This window comes from Poecile atricapillus, chromosome W, assembly GCF_030490865.1.
Source record: "Poecile atricapillus isolate bPoeAtr1 chromosome W, bPoeAtr1.hap1, whole genome shotgun sequence".
NCBI lineage: Eukaryota > Metazoa > Chordata > Aves > Passeriformes > Paridae > Poecile > Poecile atricapillus.
The window spans coordinates 17,537,119-17,559,231 of record NC_081288.1 but is presented as its reverse complement, the minus strand read 5'-3'; the positions used below and the strand labels follow the sequence as shown (position 1 = coordinate 17,559,231).

The 22,113-nt window shown below is 42.7% G+C and overlaps 2 protein-coding genes across 2 annotated transcripts; one reads left to right on the top strand and one right to left on the bottom strand.

Moving 5' to 3' along the window:
- The first annotated feature begins 408 nt into the window (after positions 1–408).
- On the top strand, positions 409–9,732 carry LOC131592295 (fructose-2,6-bisphosphatase TIGAR-like). The gene is made up of 6 exons (XM_058863712.1): positions 409–606; positions 1,991–2,028; positions 3,850–3,971; positions 6,589–6,666; positions 7,717–7,827; positions 8,268–9,732. The coding sequence occupies exons 1-6, from the start codon at positions 575–577 to the stop codon at positions 8,709–8,711; spliced, it is 825 nt and encodes a 274-aa protein (XP_058719695.1). The 5' UTR covers positions 409–574; the 3' UTR covers positions 8,712–9,732.
- A 5,297-nt stretch (positions 9,733–15,029) lies between these two features.
- LOC131592298 (fibroblast growth factor 23-like) lies at positions 15,030–20,204 on the bottom strand. The gene is made up of 3 exons (XM_058863715.1): positions 19,311–20,204; positions 17,002–17,105; positions 15,030–16,482 (listed from the first exon to the last, which is right to left on the bottom strand). Exons 1-3 carry the CDS (start codon positions 19,537–19,539, stop codon positions 16,045–16,047), a joined length of 771 nt encoding a protein of 256 aa, XP_058719698.1. The 5' UTR covers positions 19,540–20,204; the 3' UTR covers positions 15,030–16,044.
- Positions 20,205–22,113: the final 1,909 nt, after the last annotated feature.

Genomic DNA, 22,113 nt, shown 5'->3' with positions numbered 1-22,113 from the left:
ACCAGGAAGTTTCCTTAACACCGGCGTCACGAGACGCTGCGAAACCCAGAGTTTTAAGGCGAAAGCCTCCTGATTGCAATTGCAGAGTGAGAATGCGGAAGCATTTACGGTGCAGAAGTCCAGGTGTAAACCTCACACTGCCCACCACTGAACCCTGTCCCCAGGCGCCACATCCACGGGGCAATTAAATGCCACCAGGGCCGGTGACTCCACCGCTGCCCTGCAGCCTGGGAGAAGAATTTCTTCCCGATGTCCAACCCGAGCGTCCCGTGAGGCCGCTTCCTCTCGTCCTGTCGCATGTGGCGTGGAAGCAGGGCCCGCTGTGCCCTACCGTCAGGGAGCTGCAGGCAGCCATACACCCCCCGAGCCTCCTTTCCTGCTGGGAGCCACCTCCGGTGACGTCAGAGAGGGACGCGGGGCGGGGCCATGACGTCACGGCGAGGCGCGCGGCGCCGCAGTGCGGGCAGTGGGACCTGCGCTCAGCGGCGCGCGGTTTTGGGCACATCTGCGCTCACCTGCGCGCACATCTGGGCGTACCTGCACACATCTGCGCTCACCTGAGCTGCCGTGCGCCATGGTTCGCTTCGGGCTGACGGTCGTGCGGCAGTGAGTACCGCCCGCGCATCCCCGGCGGTGGCGGCGTCCCGGAGGCCGCGTCCCCTCCTCGGTCACGGGCAGCGGGAGGGGGAAGCTGAGCAAAAGCTCTCAGGCGGGGCAAGGGTAGGAGTGGTGGTGTGAGCATTTTTCCCTTGAAACGTTAAAGAATTGGTGGTTGTGACTTGGGTGGAATTCCAAAGGAGACTTTTTCTCCCACTCTATTGACAGAGGTTTATAGCTGACTTAATCAAGTAGCTCCAGCTTCCTGCAACTGTAATGAGAAAACTTCTTAATTTGAAGGAAAGCTGAGGTTTTTTTTCTCCTTTGCTATAATCCCCGTGGGCAGTAGGGAAGGGCGATTCTGCCCCTCTGCCCGGCTCTGCTGAGCCCCCCCTGCAGGGCTGCATCCAGCCCTGGGCCCAGCACAGGAAGGACAGGGAGCTGCTGCAGCCAGGCCAGAGCAGGGACACCAAGGGCATCAGAGGGATGGAGCAGCTCTGCTGGGAGGAAAGGCTGAGGGAACAATTGGGATTGTTCAGCCTGGGGAAGAGAAGGCTTTGGGGTGACCTCGTTGTGGCCTTGCAGTGCCTGAAGGGAAGCCACAGGAAAGATGGAGAGAGACTCTTGGCAAGGGCCTGGAGTGACAGGACAAGGGGAAATGGCTTCACACTGACAGGAGTAGGTTTAGATTGGATATGAGGAAGAAATTGTTCCCTGTGAGGGTGGTGAGGCCCTGGCCCAGGTTGCCCAGAGAAGCTGTGGCTGCCCCACCCCTGGCAGTGTCCAAGGCCAGGTTGGACGGGCTCTGAGCAACCTGGGATAGCAGAAGGTGCCCCTGCCCATGCTAGGGGGTTGGCACTGGATGATGTTTAAGGTCTTTTCCAACTCAGATCATTCCATGAGTCTATGATTTCTTTTTCTCTGACTTCCTAGGCTCTGTTTCTTCCAGGTGTGCAGCTCTGCTGCTACCCTTAATAGTCTCTGGACTTGGTTCCCTATAAAGTTCAGAGAACCAGCTGCCAACACATGCTTGTCAAAAGAGGGCTCCAGAGTCTTCCTGCAGCTTTGTTCTCTCCAGCACAGAGGTGTAGTTGTTACAGATAAATGATGCTGTATTTATGATAAATTTAAGAAATCACTTCTCTTACTTTTATTCCAAATAGCTTTGTCTCATTAAAAACTGGCAGCATGATTGGAATTGTTTTGAAAATGTTTTTTTATTATAAAATCTTTGTGTGCATTGTTTTGAAAAGAGTTTGTGCTGCACTGTGTCTCATTTGTTTTACATTCAGGTGCTGCTGTCTCTTGTTGGTATTTAATACAACAACGTTTTTAAAATACACTAAAATGATGAGAAGTTAATTTTTTTGTTGTTGTTTACAATCTCTTTCAGTGGAGAAACAAGATACAACAAAGACAAGATACTGCAAGGTTAGTAAGAGTTATTCTGTTAGCTGGTTAGAAATGGAAAATCATGGTGGAATCCTGTCACCAACTGCTCAGATGTTATTAAGCAGTAATACTGTAAACCTTTAGAGACTTTATGTGTAAGCCAGGACATGGCTTTCATAATGTTACAGAAGATTTTAAGTCACCCTCCATAGAATATCAGCAGATGCTGATGTATTTTGTGTTTTAACAGGAGTATTAGAAAAGTTCCTTTTTCTAGGCAGGGAAAAAATAGGTTGCATGTAATCAAGTGAAATGGTAGCAGCACCTTTACGAAGGACTCCATAGCACTGTGTTAAATCCCAGTAATATGAGGTTTGGGAAAAGGGCTTCTAGGAAAAGGAGCTGCAGAAGGATGGATAAAGATCCAGATAAAGTGATGTGAAAGAGGCTGTTGCCTCAAGAAGGGAATCTGTTACTTGCATTAAAAATCTGCAGTAGGGCAAGGGAGAATGAAAAGTAAAAGTTGTTTAAATGCTTGAATTGTTCAATCACAGCTCTTCCTAGGAAGGCAGTCTTGATTAGACATACTTAAAAACTAGACTTCATCTTAGTGGCTGCTGGCTTGTACACCCAGAACTGAACACACTGAACTGGCTGGATGTGTGCTGTAGGAAAATCAAGGCTGGGGTTGTACTCTGAATAAATGAGCTTCCTACAATACTTCATGTTGTGAAGGAGAATTGTGCTTCTATAGTGTCTTCCCTTGCCATTTCCAGTTCTTGCAACATGGATTTGTGCTCATAATAAAATGAGTAAAGAATATTCTCCTGCACTACTTACTTAAAAATATTGATGATGTCTTTTGAATTCCTAGCACCTTGGGTCAAATGGCATGTAGTGGGTTCCTCTTCAGTGTAGAGACAACATAGCTTCTGTTTTTGGGCAAGCTTTTTATGTTTAGAGAGGTGTAAGGCCTTTACCAGCACACTGGGGTCAGACATCTCACGTGTCTGAATTACACATGAGGTGCTCGGAACTTGGACTTCTGGTGTCCTGTCTTTTGCTGTTGGATTGTGTGTTTTCTGTGTGAAAATACTTTATTTTCTTTGTTCTGAATCTGATGTGAATTTCACTCTCTCTGCTCTGGCTTCCTGCAGAACTAGAATGGGTAAAAGGTGTGGATGTAGCAATCTGTTACATATTTGTCCCTCTGCCACAGATCTGGGTTCTCCTGCAGACTCTGAGCTGTGGCAGGAGCACACCTGTTCAACTCAGGTTGGATTTCCAAAGCTGCTTCTTTCAACACAGTCCTAGAGCTCTGTGACCAGTTATTCTCACAGACTTTCTGGCTGGAAACAATTTCTGGGAGGTTTGCTGCTTTCCAGCTAGGTTTGCTCCAGTTTGCGTGAGCATTAGTGCCAGAGTGTGAGGTGGAGAGGAAGAGATTGGAACAGATTGTGTTTGCATCTCATTCTCTCAGTGGCATTGTCCTCTTTCTTACTTACATCGAACAAATCTGTTTATAAAGTTTCAGCTTTTTAAAGAGATGCCTCTTGCAGGTATCTGACAGGTGACCTCTGTTAAATGTAGGTCTCTGTTTTATGTTTAAATTTGTCAAAGGTATAGATTAATGTAATTATCATTGATAGTGATCCTTCTGTCTTCCTAGACTTTACTCCTTTTTATCATTAAGTTAGCATGACTGAGTTTAGGGAAGACCAGAAGACTTTTCCTAATGCTTGGCTTTACTAAAAGAGAAAGATTTTCTTATGGCTGGGCAGTTTCTTTATTGCTGACATGCCGCTGGTCAGCTGGTCTAAAATTTGCATGTCTTTATGTTGTGGGGTTTTTATTTTGTAGGTCAAGGAGTGGATGAGCCACTCTCTGCAACTGGTTTCAGGCAAGCAGATGCTGCTGGTTTATTTCTCAGTAATGTGAAGTTTACCCATGTTTTTTCAAGTGACCTCCTTCGAGCAAAGCAGGTAAGTGCTTCTTGAGGCAACAACTGGCTTCCAAATCTGGCATTTATTTGGTGTTGGTGATGCAAAAATAATGCAGTGACAGAGCCAAAAGGTGCTCCTGGATCCCTGGAAGTGTCCAAGGTCAGGTTGGATGGGTCTGTGAGCAACCTGGGATAGGAGAAGGTGTTCCTGTCTGTGGCAAGGGGCTGGAACTGGATGATCTCTAAGGTCCCTTCCAACCCGTACCAGTCCATGATTCCATGATTTGCCATTATTTTATATGGGCATTGTTCTTGCTGAAGGAGTAATGGGGGCTTTGAGTTATCACAGACAGAAGTGAGTTTTTCTCTGAAGAAGCAAACCATATTGGCTATGACATTGTTGTGCTGTCCCAGGTACTGTGGCTGTGTGCTGTGTTCTTCTGAGGAATGCAGACCAGTGCAGGCAAGGTCAAGTTTTGCTGTGAAATCAGTACAAGGATCATTAAATGTGCAGACATGTTGGATTTTGTGAGGCATGTCACACCTCTTGCCTTAATGCAGTAAATATACAATATAGATTAAATAAAGAGGAAAAAATGCTACATGGGATTACATGTGACCTTGTGTGCAGGATTACGAAATACACAAAATTAGGGAACCAAACTTTTAAAGCTTGAGGTCAGCTGTTCTAGGAAGGTTATGTCTCCTGTGGCAGCCCTATCTTTAATTGTCTCTTCTGTTACTGATTCTGTGTTTTCAAGAGACATGAAGGGGGTTGAAACTCCTAAGCCCTTTTTGTTTGCTTGCTTTTTTGCTGTGTTGTCCTGCAGAAAGTCTACGAAACTGTGTTGTAAACCAGATCAACCAAATGTAGTATAAATCTCCTTTTATTTCCTTGAAACATACACCATCAACCAACATTGTTCATCGGTTTTGCAGCACAATTCCAGAAGCTGTGGTAGCAGCACAGCTTAAGCAGAAAACAAAAGAGACAAGGAGGGAAGAGTGCAATAGTTGGATATTTTAAAAATGCAGAGTAGCTGCCTGAGTCACTTCTTTTACGTGTGTGAATGGCAGTGATGGTATTTTAAAACATTAAGAGTGCTTTCTAACTTTCATAAAACTGTCAATGCTGCATGCCTCCCTTATGGGAATTGGTTTGGGAGTTTTTTTCTTATATTAGAGACAGCCTTTTCCATGAGAAGCACTTTCAGAATTTCACGTTTCTAATGTGAAGGACCTGAATTTTTCCTTTACATACAGGAAATGTGTTTTGCCATTTGTTTGACAAGCTGTCCAGATGTTGGGAAAGCTTTCCCAAAGATGTGTAAAGCTGAAGTTTCCATGTGGTCGGAACTCCCTTTCTTGGCAGCTGCAGTTCTGTGAAGGGCCTGTTACTACACTGTCACTTCACAGCTCAAGTATGGGAGGAATGTACAAGTTCTGTTGCAAAAGAGGAAATTCCTGCATATAATCATACAAATAACTGTGTTGTACATATACACAAGGAACTGTATTCAACCCTATCTTTATGTCTGTGTTACTCTTTGACAGAAGCTTAAATTTTCAAGACCAAATTTGTCCTAAGCATTATGTTAAATGTGCCAGCAGTACAAGGCTTCTTACTTGTGCCAGAATCCAAGGAACATTTTCAAAATGAGTTCTTTAAATGTCAGATTGATTGGGTGTGGATGTTTGAATGGCCCAAACTGTCTGTGAAGCCAGTGCAGCCTTCACACTTGGGTGCCTGTAAGAACCAGGAGCAGGTCAGCCATCCTCTGGTTCCCAAGAAGGACAAGGAGCTACCAGAAAGGACCCAGTGGAGGCCACAGAGATGATGAGGGGTCTGGAGCATCTCTCTTATGAGGGGAGACTGAGGGAGCTGGGCCTGGTTAGTCTGGAGAGGACTGAAAGGGGATCTTATTAATGCAAATAAAATCTCCAAGGGGTGTCAGAGGATGGTGCCAGGCTCTTTTTAGTGGTGCCCAGTGACAGGATGAGGAGCAATGGACACAAACCAAAACACAAAGTTCCACTTCAACGAGAGGAAGAATTTCTGTACATTGAGGGTGGCAGAGCACTGGAACAGCTGCCTGGGGAGGGCCTGGAGTCTTCCTCTCTGGAGACATTCCAAACCCACCTGGACAAGCTCCTGTGTCACCTGCTCCAGGTGAACCTGCCTGGGCATGGTGATCTCCAGAGGTCCCTTCCAGCCCTAAGGATTGGCTGTGGCAGCCAGACGGGTGTCAGATGTTTTTTCAGTTGGATTAACTGAGCAGTTTCAGGGGACACAGCTGTGAGTCTGGCCCATGTGCTACATGTAAAGAATGTGTGGACATGCTTGCTCTGTTTTCTACTCAAGGGAAGATGTGGCTCTTACCGCAGTAAACTCTGCTGCTCACCTCTCATGGGTACTGTGTCTTCAGCTGTTCTGGACTTTGAATTGGGAAGGAACTGCCAGAAGATTGCATCTTTTCTATTTTTATGGCCTGGCCTGGGCCATCTATCCAATTCTGCCAGACTGGTAGCTGAAAAACTTTGTATTTTGTTGGTTTGGGTTGTCAGATGCTGCTGATGGGATTCACCTTGGCTGTGGTGGTGTAAGGTGGTGTGTCTGTGTTCTGTGCAGATGATGTGACTGTATATTCATTTTTTAGACTGCTGCTGCCATTCTAGGGAAAAACAGGTTTTGCAAAGATTTGGAAATCAAGTACGATGCAAGACTGCGAGAGAGAGTAAGTGCCAAAAGAATTCGTTATCAAATATTGAACAATTTTAAAACGGAACTTCCTGCTGATGGGTATCTTGCCTTATGAAATGGTAGATTTAGCAGTGGAGACCACTATTTGGTGTGTTTTTAATCACTGGATACTATTCAGATCAGGGACAATAAATTGTTTGCAGAATGGTGAAGCAGAGCCAAAATTAAGTGATGAACTTTGTAACTATCATGCCTTAATGATTTAAATAAAGTAAGATACAGTGTTTAAGGAGCAGCATGTGATTGTAGCATTTCCTGTTTGAATCTTTTTTCTTTCAGAAATTCCAGTTCTTCCCTTGAAATCAGCAAGGCCTTATTATTTACTTTTAATTGCATGGTTTTGTTTCCTTTTTTTTAATGTCTTTTTCAAAAATTCTGAATTGAACCCATCCTCTGTTGTGAAGACTTCACAGGTCTTTAGAGAAAAGGCTGGCTTCTTACATGTGAAAAATAATTTCCTGTAGCCTCCTGCAAGTAAAAAGAAAATGGAGCTTATCCTCAAGTGAAGGGCTACATACAGAAGCACTTGCACTGTGACCTCAGTCACAAAGATACTTGAATTTTGTATGCTGGGGATGACTGTCAGAGGAAGAAAAAAATCTCCATGCAAAGATCAGGCTGAGGGTCATGTTTTGAATGTCTGTGCTTTAAATGAGATGCTGCTCTTAGTTTATCTATCTGTCTGTCTGTCTATCTATCTATCTATCTATCTATCTATCTATCTTTCTATCTATCTTTCTATCTATCTTTCTATCTCTTTCTATCTTTCTATCTATCTTTCTTTCTGTCATCTTTCTACCTACCTACCTACCTACCTACCTACCTACCTACCTATATATCTATATATATGCAGTTTAAAAGGATGTGTATAAAGACATTTCCTTGCCCAAAACTGGGATAAAATGTAAAAGGTAGCTAAGCCTTGGGAATCCAAGAAGACAAAGCTGTGAAGAGCTGTTTGCAGCCTCTGGAAGGGGCACAGGAGACCTGACACATCCTGCCAAACCCCCTTTTTCCCTTACAGAAATACGGAGTTGCAGAAGGAAGGCCTTTGGCTGACCTCAAGGCTATGGCAAAGGATGCTGGAGAGCAATGTCCTTCATTCACACCTCCTGGAGGAGAAACACTGGATGAAGTATGGTATTTATTTATTTATTTATTTATTTATTTATGCCCTGCTTTCTAGGGTTTTTTATCAGCGCAATTGCAGCAATTGAGAGCTTCCCACTGAGAGCTCAGCCCAACTAGAGATATTCTCTAAGCTAAAAAACGCTGCTTGGTCTCATAACAGTGGCTGCCAAGTGGAGAATCTCTTTATAACTAAAATACTGGTTTTGAGACTGACTCCTCATGAAGCTCTGCCTCACAGGAGGATGATAGCAATTGCTCTCTGGAGGGCAGAGGAGTTTGAACAGCAGTCAGTAACTTACATTGGCTTCTGAGTCTTGTCTGTGGGAAACCTTTGTCTTTTAATTGAAGTAGTTTCATGTCAGATTTCTGAAAGGTCAGATCTGTGCTTGCTTCACAACAAACTCTTCGTTCTTCACAAGGTTCCCTTTCGGCCTTTCCCTGCAGGTGAGAGAGCGTGCGAGGGATTTTTTTGAGTTCCTGTGCCAGCTGGCTGTTGAGTTGGAGCAGAAGGAGCACAGCAAGCCTGATGCACCAGGCAGGAGCTCAGGAACATCTGGAGAACAGTTTGTTTTCCCTTGGACAAACGACTGCAGTGAGGCAGAGCTGAGCTCTGAGGGCGGTGGATCTTCCATGGTATTAGATGCCAATATTTTGGTGGTGAGTCATGGAGCCTACATGAGGAACTGGATTGGCTATTTTGTTTCAGATCTCAACTGTACCTTACCAGCAAATTTAACGAAGTCCCAGCTGTCTTCTGTCAGTCCAAATACTGGAATCAGTCATTTCATTATAAAACTTGAAAATGGGAATTTGTTAAAACCCAAAATCACATGTGTCTGTCTTAACCAAGACTCTCACTTAGTGGATGTGGGAACTGTGAATGTGTAGCTTCAAAAGTGTTTTAAGAGTCTCTGTGGGGGGGAAAGTGGGATTAGATCACAATTTTGCTAAGCTTGGGAAAAGTATCTGTAATAATTACTGGGATTGGAATTGCTGACCCTAAACTGCAAATAGGGAGACATGCAACTGCTTGCCATCTTAAAACCACAATTTGCATGGTCCTAGTGCCCAGTATAAGTTGGCAGTTGCAAAATAAAACATTCTCTGTTCTCAGAAACATAATACTTGCAGTCACTTGCATATCTGCTCCTACAGCACATATTTCAAACAACTCCTTTGCATTACTCCATAATTATTTTGGTTACCTCCAAGTGAAGGAGTTGGGAAGGGGAGAGGAGTGGTACCTCAGAGCTGAGCTATACTGTATTCTTGTTTTATTACAAAAAATGATATTGTAATATGAAACATACATGTTGTCTTAAAATAAATTTTTGAATGCAATAGTAGAACCTAGGAAGGAGCATTGCCCAGTGGGAAAGCTTTGGTGCAGAGCCAGGGGGTGTGACTCTGACACTGAATATCTGTGAGCCTCTGGGCAAGTCTCCTTTCTGTTTGTAAAGTGGGAATGATGATAAACCTACCTCGCCAGGAGTAATTCCTAAGAAATTGTTCAGGTTGTCAAGATCTCTGTTGAAGAGCACTGTACACAAACACAGAGTATTTATTTTTAACTGTGAGCAGGATGAGGAACCTCGTGTGCATGTAGTAATGGTCTCTTTTGTGGAGGAGGAGCTTTCTCTCTGGAGTGAGTTGTACCTGACTGGAATCCTTCTGTCAGCTGCGGTCATGCACTTGATTCTATGAATATTTTTGCCTAGAACGAGGCAAGTTTTATTGTTTGGTGATTGTTGGTGTTAATACTGCATTCTTTCCCCACTGGGGTGTTGGTGGTGTTACAGTGTGAGCTTATCTGGTTTATGTTATTTATAAGATTCACATATTTTTTCTTCGTTTGCATATTTTAAGCCTGTTTAAAAAAAATTAAAAAATTAAAGGCTCCTGAATAGAACTCCCATTTCATCTGTATTTCTTTTGAGGTAAAAATCTTTCTTAATATTGCCCTGTGAAGCTCAGATCACGTAACTTCCTTTCTTTCCTTCCTGACCTTTTACTGTGAAAAAGACTCTTAGGGCTGATGTTGTTTAAAAGTGTCCATAGCTCTTTTTCAGTAATAAAATAATTCCTTCTCAATATACTGAAGTATGTAAGTCTTCACAGGAAGCTAAAATGGGAATACAACTTTTGCATGGACTCCTCAAGCTCTTTGTGAAATGCATCTTCCTAGAAGGCTCCTCAATACTCAGGTGATTGTCACAGCCAATGAAGATAGAAAAGGTTTCATTATGATTTCTAACAGGGTTAATAGTAGGGACGTAGGGTAGGAGTTCATTCTGAATTTGCCTGTCCCTGGCAGTGCCAGTTTATTTCAGGCAGGTCACTTACATAGCAGGGAATTCTCCTGACAGTGCTTTGAACCACTGGAACTGCCACATCCTGAATTTTGTCAGTCATTCCATCTATTCTTGGAGCCAGACTAACGGAGTCGAAAATGCAAGAGGATGAGTGGAGATGTGACACGTTTTTCTCCATAAGTCATTTCATCAAATATTTCAAAACACACTAGTGGCTGGGTGCTTCTCACTTTAGAAGGTTTCTTTTTCTTTCTTGCCTGCTCTCAAGCAGGTAATTCATGTTTTGTTCTTGTTGATGATGCCATTACTTAGGAGAATGTGTACTTCTTTGTCAAGTTCTTTGACACTGCTTGGGTCACACTATTCCCAGAGGGATTTTTGACTCTATAATATGCTTTACCTTCTTTTTTGTATTTATAGGTCGTTAAAATTTAAATCCAGTCTAAGAAACCTATCTCTGTGATTGTTTTCTTTGACTTACTGTTACCAAATACCTCTTGTAACTCTCACACAGGGCAAGTAGATGGTACCATGGTGCCTAACAAGAAAAATACCAAAGGGTGAAGCCACTCAGGTTTTCTAAACAGCTCCTATAGTAATGAAGTCACATTGTTCAGTGAAAATGCATCAGAATCTCCCAGTTCAGAATTTGTAAAATTTTGCAAAAATGCTGCAAACATATCTGCCAGTGGCCAAGGGAGTACAAGCAGTCAAGAGTGTCCTGCAGTTGTCCAGGTGTGCTTTTTCCCTCAGTATCTGCTCTTGACATTGCTGGAGACAGGGCACCAGCCTAGGTGGGGTATAGCCTGCCGCAAAATAGTTGCACTTGTTATATCTCCTTTGTTATGTCAGGTTCCCTCTGCATTAAAAAGTCACTAATTTTGAAAGCTTCTGAAGCTAATTCTAAAAGCTCTTTTATTTAGGTCTGTGAATAGTACTCTTTTTAAGTTTTGATATTGACACTGAGACTAAAGCTTTTTTTGGTCAGGTGACTCTTGTTTACTGCACATGTGCAGTAAATCTGTGCAGTTTATTGGGATCATGGGAAGGAAGAGCTACAGCAGTAGAAAGGTCTGTTAGGAATAGTAACAGAACATAAATATTTGAGGGATTACTCAGTAGTGCCAATGGATACTGGCTCCATCTCACAGGTCTGCCTCTCCTCAAGCAGCCAGTGGGCATAGAGCTCTGCTAGTACAACAGTTTCCTTCCTCTAAGGCAAAGATATTTTCTCTACTCCTACAGATATTTTTTTTCCAGACATAGCTCTGCTTTGCAATAGGAGGAGGGTTTTCCCCCTTTTTTTTCATTTAGAACAGAATTTAAATCAGATGCATTATCTATCCAAGCTTTTGGCTGCCTCAGATCCACAGGTCACATGCCTGGACTTAAAAATGTCAGATTTCCCCCAGGTGTGTCCTTTTTTTGAGGGCTGTGAGCCTGAGGTTTTTGTATCTTTGTAATCCCAGGCAAATGGCAGCTGCATGGGCACAAATGAACTGTGCAGTGATTTGTGAGCTGCTTCTCTGGTATCTATGGATATGGCAGAGCCACTGGAATGAGAAAACCCAGGAATCTTGAGCAGGCTGTTACTGGTCGCCAAAGGAATGCACCTGAGGGCCAGGCAAGACTCCATTGAGTGTAATGTTCTTTCCTTCTGATGCCCAGCTGTGTCATCCAGCTGAATGGGAGCAGGGTGGTGCACCAGACTTGAATGTAGTAAGTCCTGAATCTATTTTGGTAGAGCTGGCCATTGAAAAGTGAATTTACTGAATTTAAAAGCTGAGGTGAAAAAAGGGGGTTTGGTTTCAGAAGGGCCAGAATCATAAAATTAGTTTCAGAATCGTGGAATATCCTGAGTTGGAAGGGACCAACAAGAATCATTGAGTCCATCTCCTGGTGCTGCATGGGACAGTCCCAAGAATCACACAGCTTCATTCTACTTCTCCAAAGAAATTTAAATAATGGTTAATGCAACAAATTCTGAAGGAGAGAACAATTACAGACAAGAGAGGTAAATGAAACCTGGAATCTAATTAAATGAGTTTTTACCATAAGTAGTTCACACTAGACTAAATGGGTAGTTCTTTGATGAAGTTAACTAATGTATAGGCAAGGGGAAAATGAAATATTATCTAGGTGAATCTTAATTGAATACTTAATGCCAGAATGGAAACCATCAGCTCAGCTGGAAAACATGTTACTTAAGAGAAAAAACATGGTGAAGAAGGTATGCAAGGAATTAGTGGGCATAGAAGTGGTAATGTCCAAGGTCAAGTACTGAGCTGGAGTAAAGCTGCTATTTAAGTTCCTTAGGGGGAATTTTTTTGGTAATGACTTCAAATAAAAATCCAGGAATGTGGAAATATTAGTGGGAAGGCATCATCAATAACTATGTGGGGCAGAATGGCATGCAGAGGAGGACATGATGAACCTCCAGTCTTACAACTGCTTGAGTCCTCAGAGATTGGCTGGACCCTGACAGTGGCTCATGTGGTGCCACCTCCCTGCTCCAGCAGGGCCATCCCAGAGCACAGGGCACAGGATTGTGTCCAGTCAGCTCTGGAATATCCCCACAGAAGACTCTCCACCCTCTCTGGACAATCTGTTCAGGGCTCAGTCACTGCCCAGGACAGAAGTTCTGCCTCATGTCCAGGTGGAACTTCCTGGGATCAGTCCCTGCCCGTTCCTCTGGTGCCATTGCTGGGCCCCCCGGAGCAGAGCCTGGGCCCTGCTCTGAGCCCTCCCTGCAGAGGCTTTTAATTTACCAAGTATCTTTTATCCCAAGGTCTTTGAGCCAGGATCACAAATAATTCCCAGCAGAACTGAACTGACAGACCTGTGGTTTCCCATTGCTTGTAAAAGACGTTTCCCAATAGAGGTTAAAATCCCTTCATGGTCAGTCTAGACCTACAAAGACACTGTTTCTCTCATCATCTTTCACAGAACTTTTATATTTGGGGTGCATGAAACACCTAGGAAGCTGTAACCTGTGAGGCTGGAAGTCACAGGGGACAGCAGCACACAAACATTTTCAGACACTGCTGCTACCATTTATTTGTTCACTCAAGTACTTCTGGAAGGGAAAGCTTGAACAGATAATGCAGAATCCACCATTTGGAGAGAATGGAAAAGTTTATTGGTACTTTTATAAAAGGAAATTGGAGAGAATGGAAAAGTTTATTGATACTTTTATAAAAGGAATTATAGTCTCTATAACACATTATTATAAATACATATAAATATTCTGTGGGATTTAAGACCCACTCAAATAAATAAATAAATACTGTGACATAAATAAGTAATGCTTTCTTACTAGCTGGTGATTTCCAGCATCTCCATTGAAGAATAAATTCTTTTAAGTTTTGATACGGTTGCCTATAGTTAAAATTACTCATTTTGATGGAAAATCCACCATCTATTCAGTCTTAGCTTACTTATCCCCTGGCTACTGATAGAGTGAGTAACCCTTCTTACTCTGTTCTAGTGCAGGAATATAGAGATGGTCTATAGATTTAACCCCACCAATATTTCCCATCAAAATTTAATGTGGACAGAGCTTTTAGTGGTTCCAGTTATTGTGGGGCAGTTGCCTCAGAGTCCTAGAGAAGAGCTCTGTGGAGCTTCCAACAATCAATGCAAAATGCAAACTTTGCTGGTGTACTTGAAGTCCAGAGTTCTCAGGGAGCAAAAGCCAAGAATAACAGTATACGAATCAAGTAAAGATATAGAACGTAAATAAAATCACACCTCTCCACTGTATAGTCAGCAAGTTAAAAAGTCTTGCTGTATTTTGAATAAGCAAGAAAAAGCACGATTGTCTGCCTGCTTGCAATTCCCTTTACTTCTTTGAATCACTCTTTTTCTTCAGAAATTAATCAAAAACTGCAATAACTTTAGAAAAACAAATTCCAAGGGATGGAACTCTTAGACTAATCCTGATCGTTTGGCTTGTCCTGTGTCCCTAAGTAATTATACTAATTAGGAATCTCTCCATTTAGGGAAACCATTCTAAGAGCAGAATCAGGACCTATGACTTTTCCAACATACTGAGTTGGATGTGGTAGATAAAGAGATATTGTGTATATATGCAAATATGGGGGGGATGGAAATAGATTGTTTTAAAAGCTGTCAGCAGTCCTGCTGTTGTGCTAAATCCAGAAAAAATTAAACGAAAGCAAGAAGCCCAGGGGGTTCTTATTTTGATTTTGTTGCACTGATGTAACTCCAGTGGCTTCAGTGAACTACTTCATAAGAAAGAAAAAAAGAACAGCATCCAATTTAATGTTCTTTCTTTGCTGCCATGAGCACTCTGAGGAGCAGTGTACCACTTCAAATTGTTGTCAAGCTGATAAATACTCTAAATAAACAGAACAGAAGAATCTGTGTTTCAGCATGAGAAAAAACCCCACAAAATAAAAACCTCAAATCTCTGCCACACTGGATTTTGTGCTGCTCATCAGTGTCTTGCACCTGATTTCTGCAGAGTTCATCAAGAATAGCTTTTTCAAAGTGAACTTACCCAAAGCATAAAACAATCTAGGGAAAAGGTTTTGTCACCATTAGAGATCTCCTAATAAATACTATAATTTCACTCCTACAAGTATAAAGCATCTGATATCTGCTCAGAACTGAATACAAACATGGATGCTAATTGAACATTCCTTTTCTAAATATAAACCTAATTTTCACTCATTAGATGAGTCTTCATTATAGTCTAAATATTAATCCTTCAATCCTAATGAAACATTTTTTTTCCCCCCTGTAGAGTTCAGTATTATGCAAAACAAAACATCCTGTTTAACACACTATTGATTATTGTTAATCCTAGTACTTCTCTCTGTGTTGGAAATATGCAAAACTAATGATCTTTATTCCCATATTGGGATGTTAGAATTTAGTATATGTAGAACTGTAATAGAGAGCCACTTGAGAGAGAGACTCTCCTCTTTTTTTCAAAACCTCAGCTTGGGTTCAGTGTCAGAAATTGCTATTTTTCCCTTTAATCCTGTCCTGTTGTCCTGTCAGTTTCTCCAGTACTCCATGTCTACTGCTCCTGTGACAGCAGAGTGATCTTTTTTTAACTCATATGGGTGAGGAGAGAATGAAGCTCTAACTTAAAAGCTAAAAACAAAAAATCGCAGAATGGGTTCGAAGGGACCTTAAGGCTCATCCACTCCAACCCCCTGCCATGGGCAGGGACACCTTCCACTATCCCAGGTTGCTCAGAGCCCATCCAGCCTGGCCTTGGACGCTTCCAGGGTTGGGGCAGCCACAGCTTCTCTGGGCAGCCTGTGCCAGGGCCTCAGCACCATCACAGGGAACAATTTTTTCCTAATATCCCATCTAAACCTACTCTTGTCAGTGTGAAGCCATTGCCTCTTGTCCTGTCTCTGCAATTTCTGATAAAGAGCCCCTCTCCAGCTTCCTTGTAGCCCCTTCAGATATTGGATATATGACATGGTAATTTTGATATAATAAAATAACACACCACCTGGAGCTTGTCTGCTGTGCTTGGACAGGATGGTGCTAGTTAAGCGGATTCCCTGTCTCTGCTGGAATAACAGATGCTCCAGGTCTCTACATCAGTAACATAACATCAGTTTCCCATTTCATACAAGGGATTTCTTTTTTTGTTTTCCTCATTGAAGCAAATGTAAGGTGATTCAGACCCCAAAAGGTTTGATTTGTGTTACTCTTTTCAAAAATGGATCTTCTTTCCAGTAGAGCCCAAGCTGGAAAAATCTGACTTGTACTTACAGATGGCAGTTTACTCACAAAACAAGATTTGAAGCTAAGGAACTTCTCCCAGTGTCTCCCAGGTTTCTAAGAGCCACTTTAGCATTCAGGCTGAGTGTGACAGACAGTTCCTTTTGCCCGTCTTCACCTGATGAGCAGAGGGGCCGCAGTTATCTTGTGATGTAGAAGCGGGGGCTGGGGTACCTCCTGGCCTCCATCATAGCATGGGGATCATCGGGGTTCACCACGTCGTTCTGGTTGATCCTCATGGGCTCCCTGGGCATGTGGGGAAAGTCTGCTGGCTGCTGCTGCAGGGAGCCAAACACCGGGGCCTTCCTCTGCGGAACCAGGATCTGGTGAGGATCTACTGGATCAACATCTGCACTCCTGGTGTGTCTGTGGGGCTCGGGGGTGTTGAATCGGAACAGAGGGATCTCGTTCCTCCTGGACAAAAACTGGGAGTATGGTGGTAGATTCATACCGGGGGAGAAGGCTTGTTTAACTCTGCCTAAGCTCACCAAGAAGTGGTGTTTGGGGGATTGGTACACATCGTACCCGTTTTCCAGCGTCCTGTGGGTGAACACACAGTCCTCTTGGCTGAAGTAATGCTGAGGGGAAAAAATATTACACCTGTGAGCAGAGGAGTCTAGTGAATTACAAACACTGGTTAAAGAGGGAAAGAGGGATGAGATCGTGCAGCAGGTGTTTTTCTAATCTCTCAGGTCTGTGTCTGACCCAAATGTAGATCAGAGTTGCAAGTCCATGCTTTCAGCAAAGGAATTTTAATGATAAACCCCGTTTTCTCCCAGAGGGTCCCCAGCCATGGCTCTGTGCTACAGATTGGTCCCTCATGGATCTCATTTCATCCTTACCCAGGCAGGACCTCAGATGATTTTTGTCAACTCTACAACTTAATACAATCAAAGGAGAGAGCAAAGTTTGACCTAAGTGTCAGATCTTCCCTACCACTTCCCCCCCACCTGCAGCTACCCAGGCTTGCCCTGGCTGGGGAAGTGGGCCAGTGAAAAGTCCTCTTTTCAACTGACTTTTGCATGCCTATGTTCTGTGCACCACAGCAGCAGAATGCACTGTCCATTCAACCTCAAGGCTTAGGATAGGTCACTCACCGAGCCAAATATGTTTCCTTTCATGTCCATACACAGGTAGCGTCCACTCTTCACACCTGTGATTATTACTGAGCCAGCACCCTCAGACTTGATCATTAAGGCACCTGTTCAGAACAACAAAACATCAAATCCAAGATCCATTTCAACACTGCCTGTACAGATCCATGGGTGCTCTGGCTGGACGTGACCTCTGGGAGTCCAAACCAACCTCCCACGTGACCTGGAACTGTTGCCCACTCTAAATCCACCCTAAATCAGGTTTCCTGTGGCTTTGGAAAACTCCCAGGATGGAGGGCACCTCTCTGGGTGCCATGTTCCAATGTGGCAGTAACTTCCCAAAGACAATTTTTTTCCCCTCTGAAATCCCAAATTGTGTTCTGAGGACATTGCCCTCAGTTCTGCCATTGCTCACATCCAGGGGGAGTTTGTCCCCCTCACCTTTGTGACTGCTCTGTGGTATTTTTCAGTGGTGCCCAGCAGTGGCACCAGAGGAACGGGCAGGGACTGATCCCAGGAAGTTCCACCTGGACATGAGGCAGAACTTCTGTGCTGGGCAGTGACAGAGCCCTGAACAGATTGTCCAGACAGGGTGTGGAGTCTCCTCACTGGGGATATTCCAGAATTGTCTGGACACAGTCCTGTGCTCTGGGATGGCCTTGCTGGAGCAGGGAGGTGGGAGTGGGTGACTCCCTGTGGTGCCTTCCAACCTTAGCCAGACTGTGATTCTGTGATTACATTGCCCTTAACATCCTTTTTGCTGGACTAAAACCACAACAAATCATGATCAAGGCCCCCTGAAAACCCTGTGCCAGACCAGCTCCACCTTCAACCCATCCAACTTGAACTGGGGTTGCTGTAGTGCTCCAAGAGTGATGTCACAGGTGCCAGGTAAAGTGGGAATAAAAACTTTCCTTTACCTGCTCCTTGCATTTGACTCAGTGCCTGTTGCCTTGTCCCACCCAGATAGATCTGTGCACACCCAGGCTATGCCACCCTGGCGCAGAACTTGGTACTTCCCATTGTCTGATGGCTCAGTGGCAGAAAATCAGTCACCCTCCCTCTCAATATCCCTTTTGTTGTCTGATTTCCATCTTTTCTGCTCCACCATTCCAAATCCTGCTATGCTTGTTTCATGGCAGACATGGGAAAATGTGGTATTTTGCTGTTTGTTGTTCTCTAAAACCCCACACTGGTTCTTGGCCAACATATCTAAAATTAATTATATCAAATATTTAAATATGTAGGAAGAATAACAAGACAGTGCCAGCATTTCTGTGAGTGTTTCATTATCAATTCCTTAAAAAAATAGTAGAATGTGATCCTTTTTCCTCATTAATTAAATTATAACTTTAAAATCATCTTTATTTACTTATGTAAGAGCTTCATTACCTAGGCTTAGATTTTTAATTGAGTGTATAAAATAGATGTAATACTACTACTACTACTACTACTAATAATAATAATAATAACAATAACCTGATTTAATGGTACAAAGCTGCTTGTGATTTGAATGCTGATAAGAGAGAAGTATTTTTGAAATGCTATAAAAAACCCTAAGTCTTAACACCCCCCCCCCCCCAAATTTGTCTTGTAACTAAAGAGTTTGGACCAAGCAAAGGAAGAATAAACTATTCTCTGTTAAAAAGGAATAGTGAAATATATAATAAACTGTGAAGACACAGTTTGAGAAGCTTTTAGTGATACTAGAGCATAGTTTCTTCTCATGAGCCCCAAAGGCTCAACACTTCTTTTATGCCACTCTGGTCTTTCATAGATTTCCCCTTTTCAACTGACCTTTGCATGCCTATGTTCTGTGCACACTGAAACTTAAGTTTTAGTAGTTTTCAGACCTCCACCCCAAAACACAGATTTGATAGATGCCATCAGTTTTCCAGCACTGCTCTGGTGAGTTCTCTCAGTGCAGTTCCTTTGGTAGCACCATCAGTGGGAAGTAGCTATTTGGGGCATATCATTACCAACTTCTAATAGGAACTTCCACTAGAAACTGGGGGCAAAATCATCAAATGAAGGATAATTCAGGTGGTTTTTCCTTTCAGGGCATTACAGGAACCATAGGAATTTAGTTGTCCTAGGCAAGGAATGAAATTCCCTATCCATTAGATTTCTTTGGACCAATTTTATTTATTAAACCAAAGGAGAATTATAATGATGTGTATTTTCCATCCCATGGCTGTACTCCTCTGCCTGCCTGCCTAATGAGAAGAGGGGATTTTCTATAGGTGGTGAGGAAATAAAAAATGTCGTTGTCCCTCCCCTGCTCCCATGGAGGTCTGTAGGAAGCCACTTACTGTAGATGGTTTGGTGAGGAGCACCATCAATGTAGCCATCAGCGTTGATTTGGAGGTGGAAGCTGCTCCTCTCTGTGTCGGTGTAGAGGTGCATCAGGTGGTCTCCATTGCCCCAGCTGGAACTCAGCAGTGGAGAGGAGTTGGGGAAGGCGAGGGAAGCTTTCAGGCTGCAGAGCAGCAGGAGCAGGGAGCTGCAGGGAATGCCCTGGGGAATGGTTCGCCGCTCCATGGTGGGTCAGCGTCGGCTCCTCGCCTCCCCTCGTGCCTGGAGTGTGAATCCTCAGACAGGATCCCTTCTTCTCTGCAGAGGCTTATAAAGGGCAGCAACATGACATCACACAGGAAAACCTTCTCCACATCCTTGATTTTTGGCAAAGCAACATTTTAAGTGTCCCAAAACCTCAAGGGAAGGATCTCTGGCTAAGGTGTGGGGGGGAAAAATGTAAGGTTTCTAAAGACAGCTCACGAAAGCTAATCATATGTTCAAATGTTATCTACAACCCTATGACATCTGAAAGCTTCCCACGCCCCTACTGTTGGATCCAGGAAGGGCAATCCACTGCACTTGAACTGAAGGGAATGACCCTTCGGACCTGAATTATCTTTCTTTTTTGCCAGATGTGTTTATTCAGACTCCCACCTCCCCTCACCGTTTCCAAGCTGCATTCTGATTTAGTGGAAACATCACATACCGCTAAAATTTTGTTGCAAATGTACCAAAAGTTAATATTAAGTTGTCCTGAGCCTTATTCCCCCTTCATTATGGTGTAAGTTCCACACCAAGCCTGTTGGGCTGATATTTGTGTCACTAAAGTGAAGGGCACTTGATATGAGCAGAACCTGCTTCAAATAAACTGTCCCTTTGATTTCTTCTGTTTCCTTCTGAGCCACATAAATAATCTAAAGTTGGCCAAAACCAGCTGAAAATAACGTGTAAAACACTTAAAAGCTGGATGTTTTGCTCCTGCCTTGCACATCTGGCTGGGAGTTTGTAAAATATGTTCCAAGATACAAGACCTGCTTCTCAGGTGTTCTGCCAGTGTTGTGGGTCTTTACAGACAAATTTTCTGATTTAAAATAACGATAGTTCCATTTATTACATGAAAATGCTGTACTGATGGGACACTGTATATGGGCGAATCAGTGACAGGAGTGACAGGTTCCAAAACTAGTCTTTGCTAAGGTTTCTCTCAAAATTTAATATAAACTTGACAAAAGTACCAAGCAATAAATGAATATTTCTTTAATGGCAAATGAGGATTTTAACTGTAGCAGTGTTAGCTTCAGTTTCAGTTCTAGCTGGACACAGCATGAAAAATTCTTGGTTTCATTAACAAGCTATGGAGCTATACCATCAGCATATAATGGATTGATAACATTAATAGATTGATACAGCTGTAACCCACTGCAAAAGTGGATCTGATTTTGGTTTTTTTTATTGTTTAAAATTAGTAAAACCCTGCCAAATTCTACTGCCACACCTGTGTAAATCCAGAGACTTGCGTCAGAGTATATTCACCTGTGTAAATGACAGCACTTTTTAGCCAAAGTGTATAAGCGTCAGATCTTAAACTAAGCAGGCTAACAAAAGACAAGACTGCACTGAAAGACAATCCAGGCCTCAGATGTTCTACTGGTTATAACATCTGAAATGCTTTAAATTAAATTAGAAGGAAAGGAGAGTTAATTTCTTTCACTTTTTTAAATTTTATTTTAAAGAAAATCCCTATTTACTGTTGAAATTATCCACCAATATTTTTCACTCTGGTCTTAGAAAAAATGCTTGGATTTTTTGGTTGGTTGGTTGGTTGGTTGGTTGGTTGGTTGGTTGGTCTGTTTTTTTCTTTCCCCCCTTGATAAGACTCCCACAGAAATGTGGATATTGATACCTCAGTCGCAGAAGTATCTCACAGAGGCACTGTACCTCTTGGAATATTCTGTCATTCTTTTGTGACTACAGTTTTTATGGTTTGATGTTTCATATTCACCATGACATTTTGCTGTGCTTGGCAGCATGCACTGATCTGATCTTTCTCCAGTGCCTCAGTGGCGCAGAAAACGTTCTCAGATGTTTGAAAAATTTATTCAACCTCATTTAAGCATATACCAGTTGCGAGAATCTCTTTCTCTTTCTATGTTAGTCAGATAAGCAAAGATTACTTCTACAAGCTTAAATTGTTTGGCGTCTTCTAAAGTTTCCCACGTCAGGAAAACTCCAGACTTTACTAAGTTCTGTTTAATTTGCTGGGCTAAACAGAATTTAGGGATTTATTAAGCCCCTGCTTGTGAGAATGATAATACAAACTCTGCTTTTTCATAGACTTTTTTTCCTTAAACCTATAAATGCCCACTACACGTGGTTTGTTGTGGGGTTTTGGTTTTATTTTACAGTTCATGTCTTTTTTATTTCAGGCTGATCCATTTATTCCTTCTGTGGACATTTCACTTATCCTCTACCCATTCAGCTGTTGATGGGGTAGCCAGGTGTATGAAAGCTGCTTTACCCTCAGCCAAGTCTGTTATAATAGAAGTGATGACAACCTTTCTTGTCTTGCATGGTATGCTGATGCATCAGTAATAACAATATTTCTGCAATTTTTTTCTGCAGGAGTTGGTATTGATTTTACAGATTTCTATATTGCTCTGTGGTGTTTGATGACTTGATATGGCTTTTCTCAGTTCTCAGCTAAGAAATTGCTGATAATTAATAGAAATTGTTTGTTGTAGGGAGAAATAAAATGAAAAAAATGTGACTGAATTGAAAGATGACAACCATTTCACATTGCCACATTTTCCACTTCCC

Coding starts and splice junctions, on each gene's coding strand:
- LOC131592298 (XM_058863715.1), bottom strand. CDS start 19,539: ATGGAGCGGCGAACCATTCCCCAGGGCATTCCCTGCAGCTCCCTGCTC. Junction 17,106..19,310: donor TCCTCACCAAACCATCTACA/GTAAGTGGCTTC, acceptor TGTTCTGAACAG/GTGCCTTAATGATCAAGTCT. Junction 16,483..17,001: donor AAGGAAACATATTTGGCTCG/GTGAGTGACCTA, acceptor TTTTCCCCTCAG/CATTACTTCAGCCAAGAGGA.
- LOC131592295 (XM_058863712.1), top strand. CDS start 575: ATGGTTCGCTTCGGGCTGACGGTCGTGCGGCA. Junction 6,667..7,716: donor ATGCAAGACTGCGAGAGAGA/GTAAGTGCCAAA, acceptor TTTCCCTTACAG/AAATACGGAGTTGCAGAAGG. Junction 7,828..8,267: donor GAGGAGAAACACTGGATGAA/GTATGGTATTTA, acceptor CTTTCCCTGCAG/GTGAGAGAGCGTGCGAGGGA.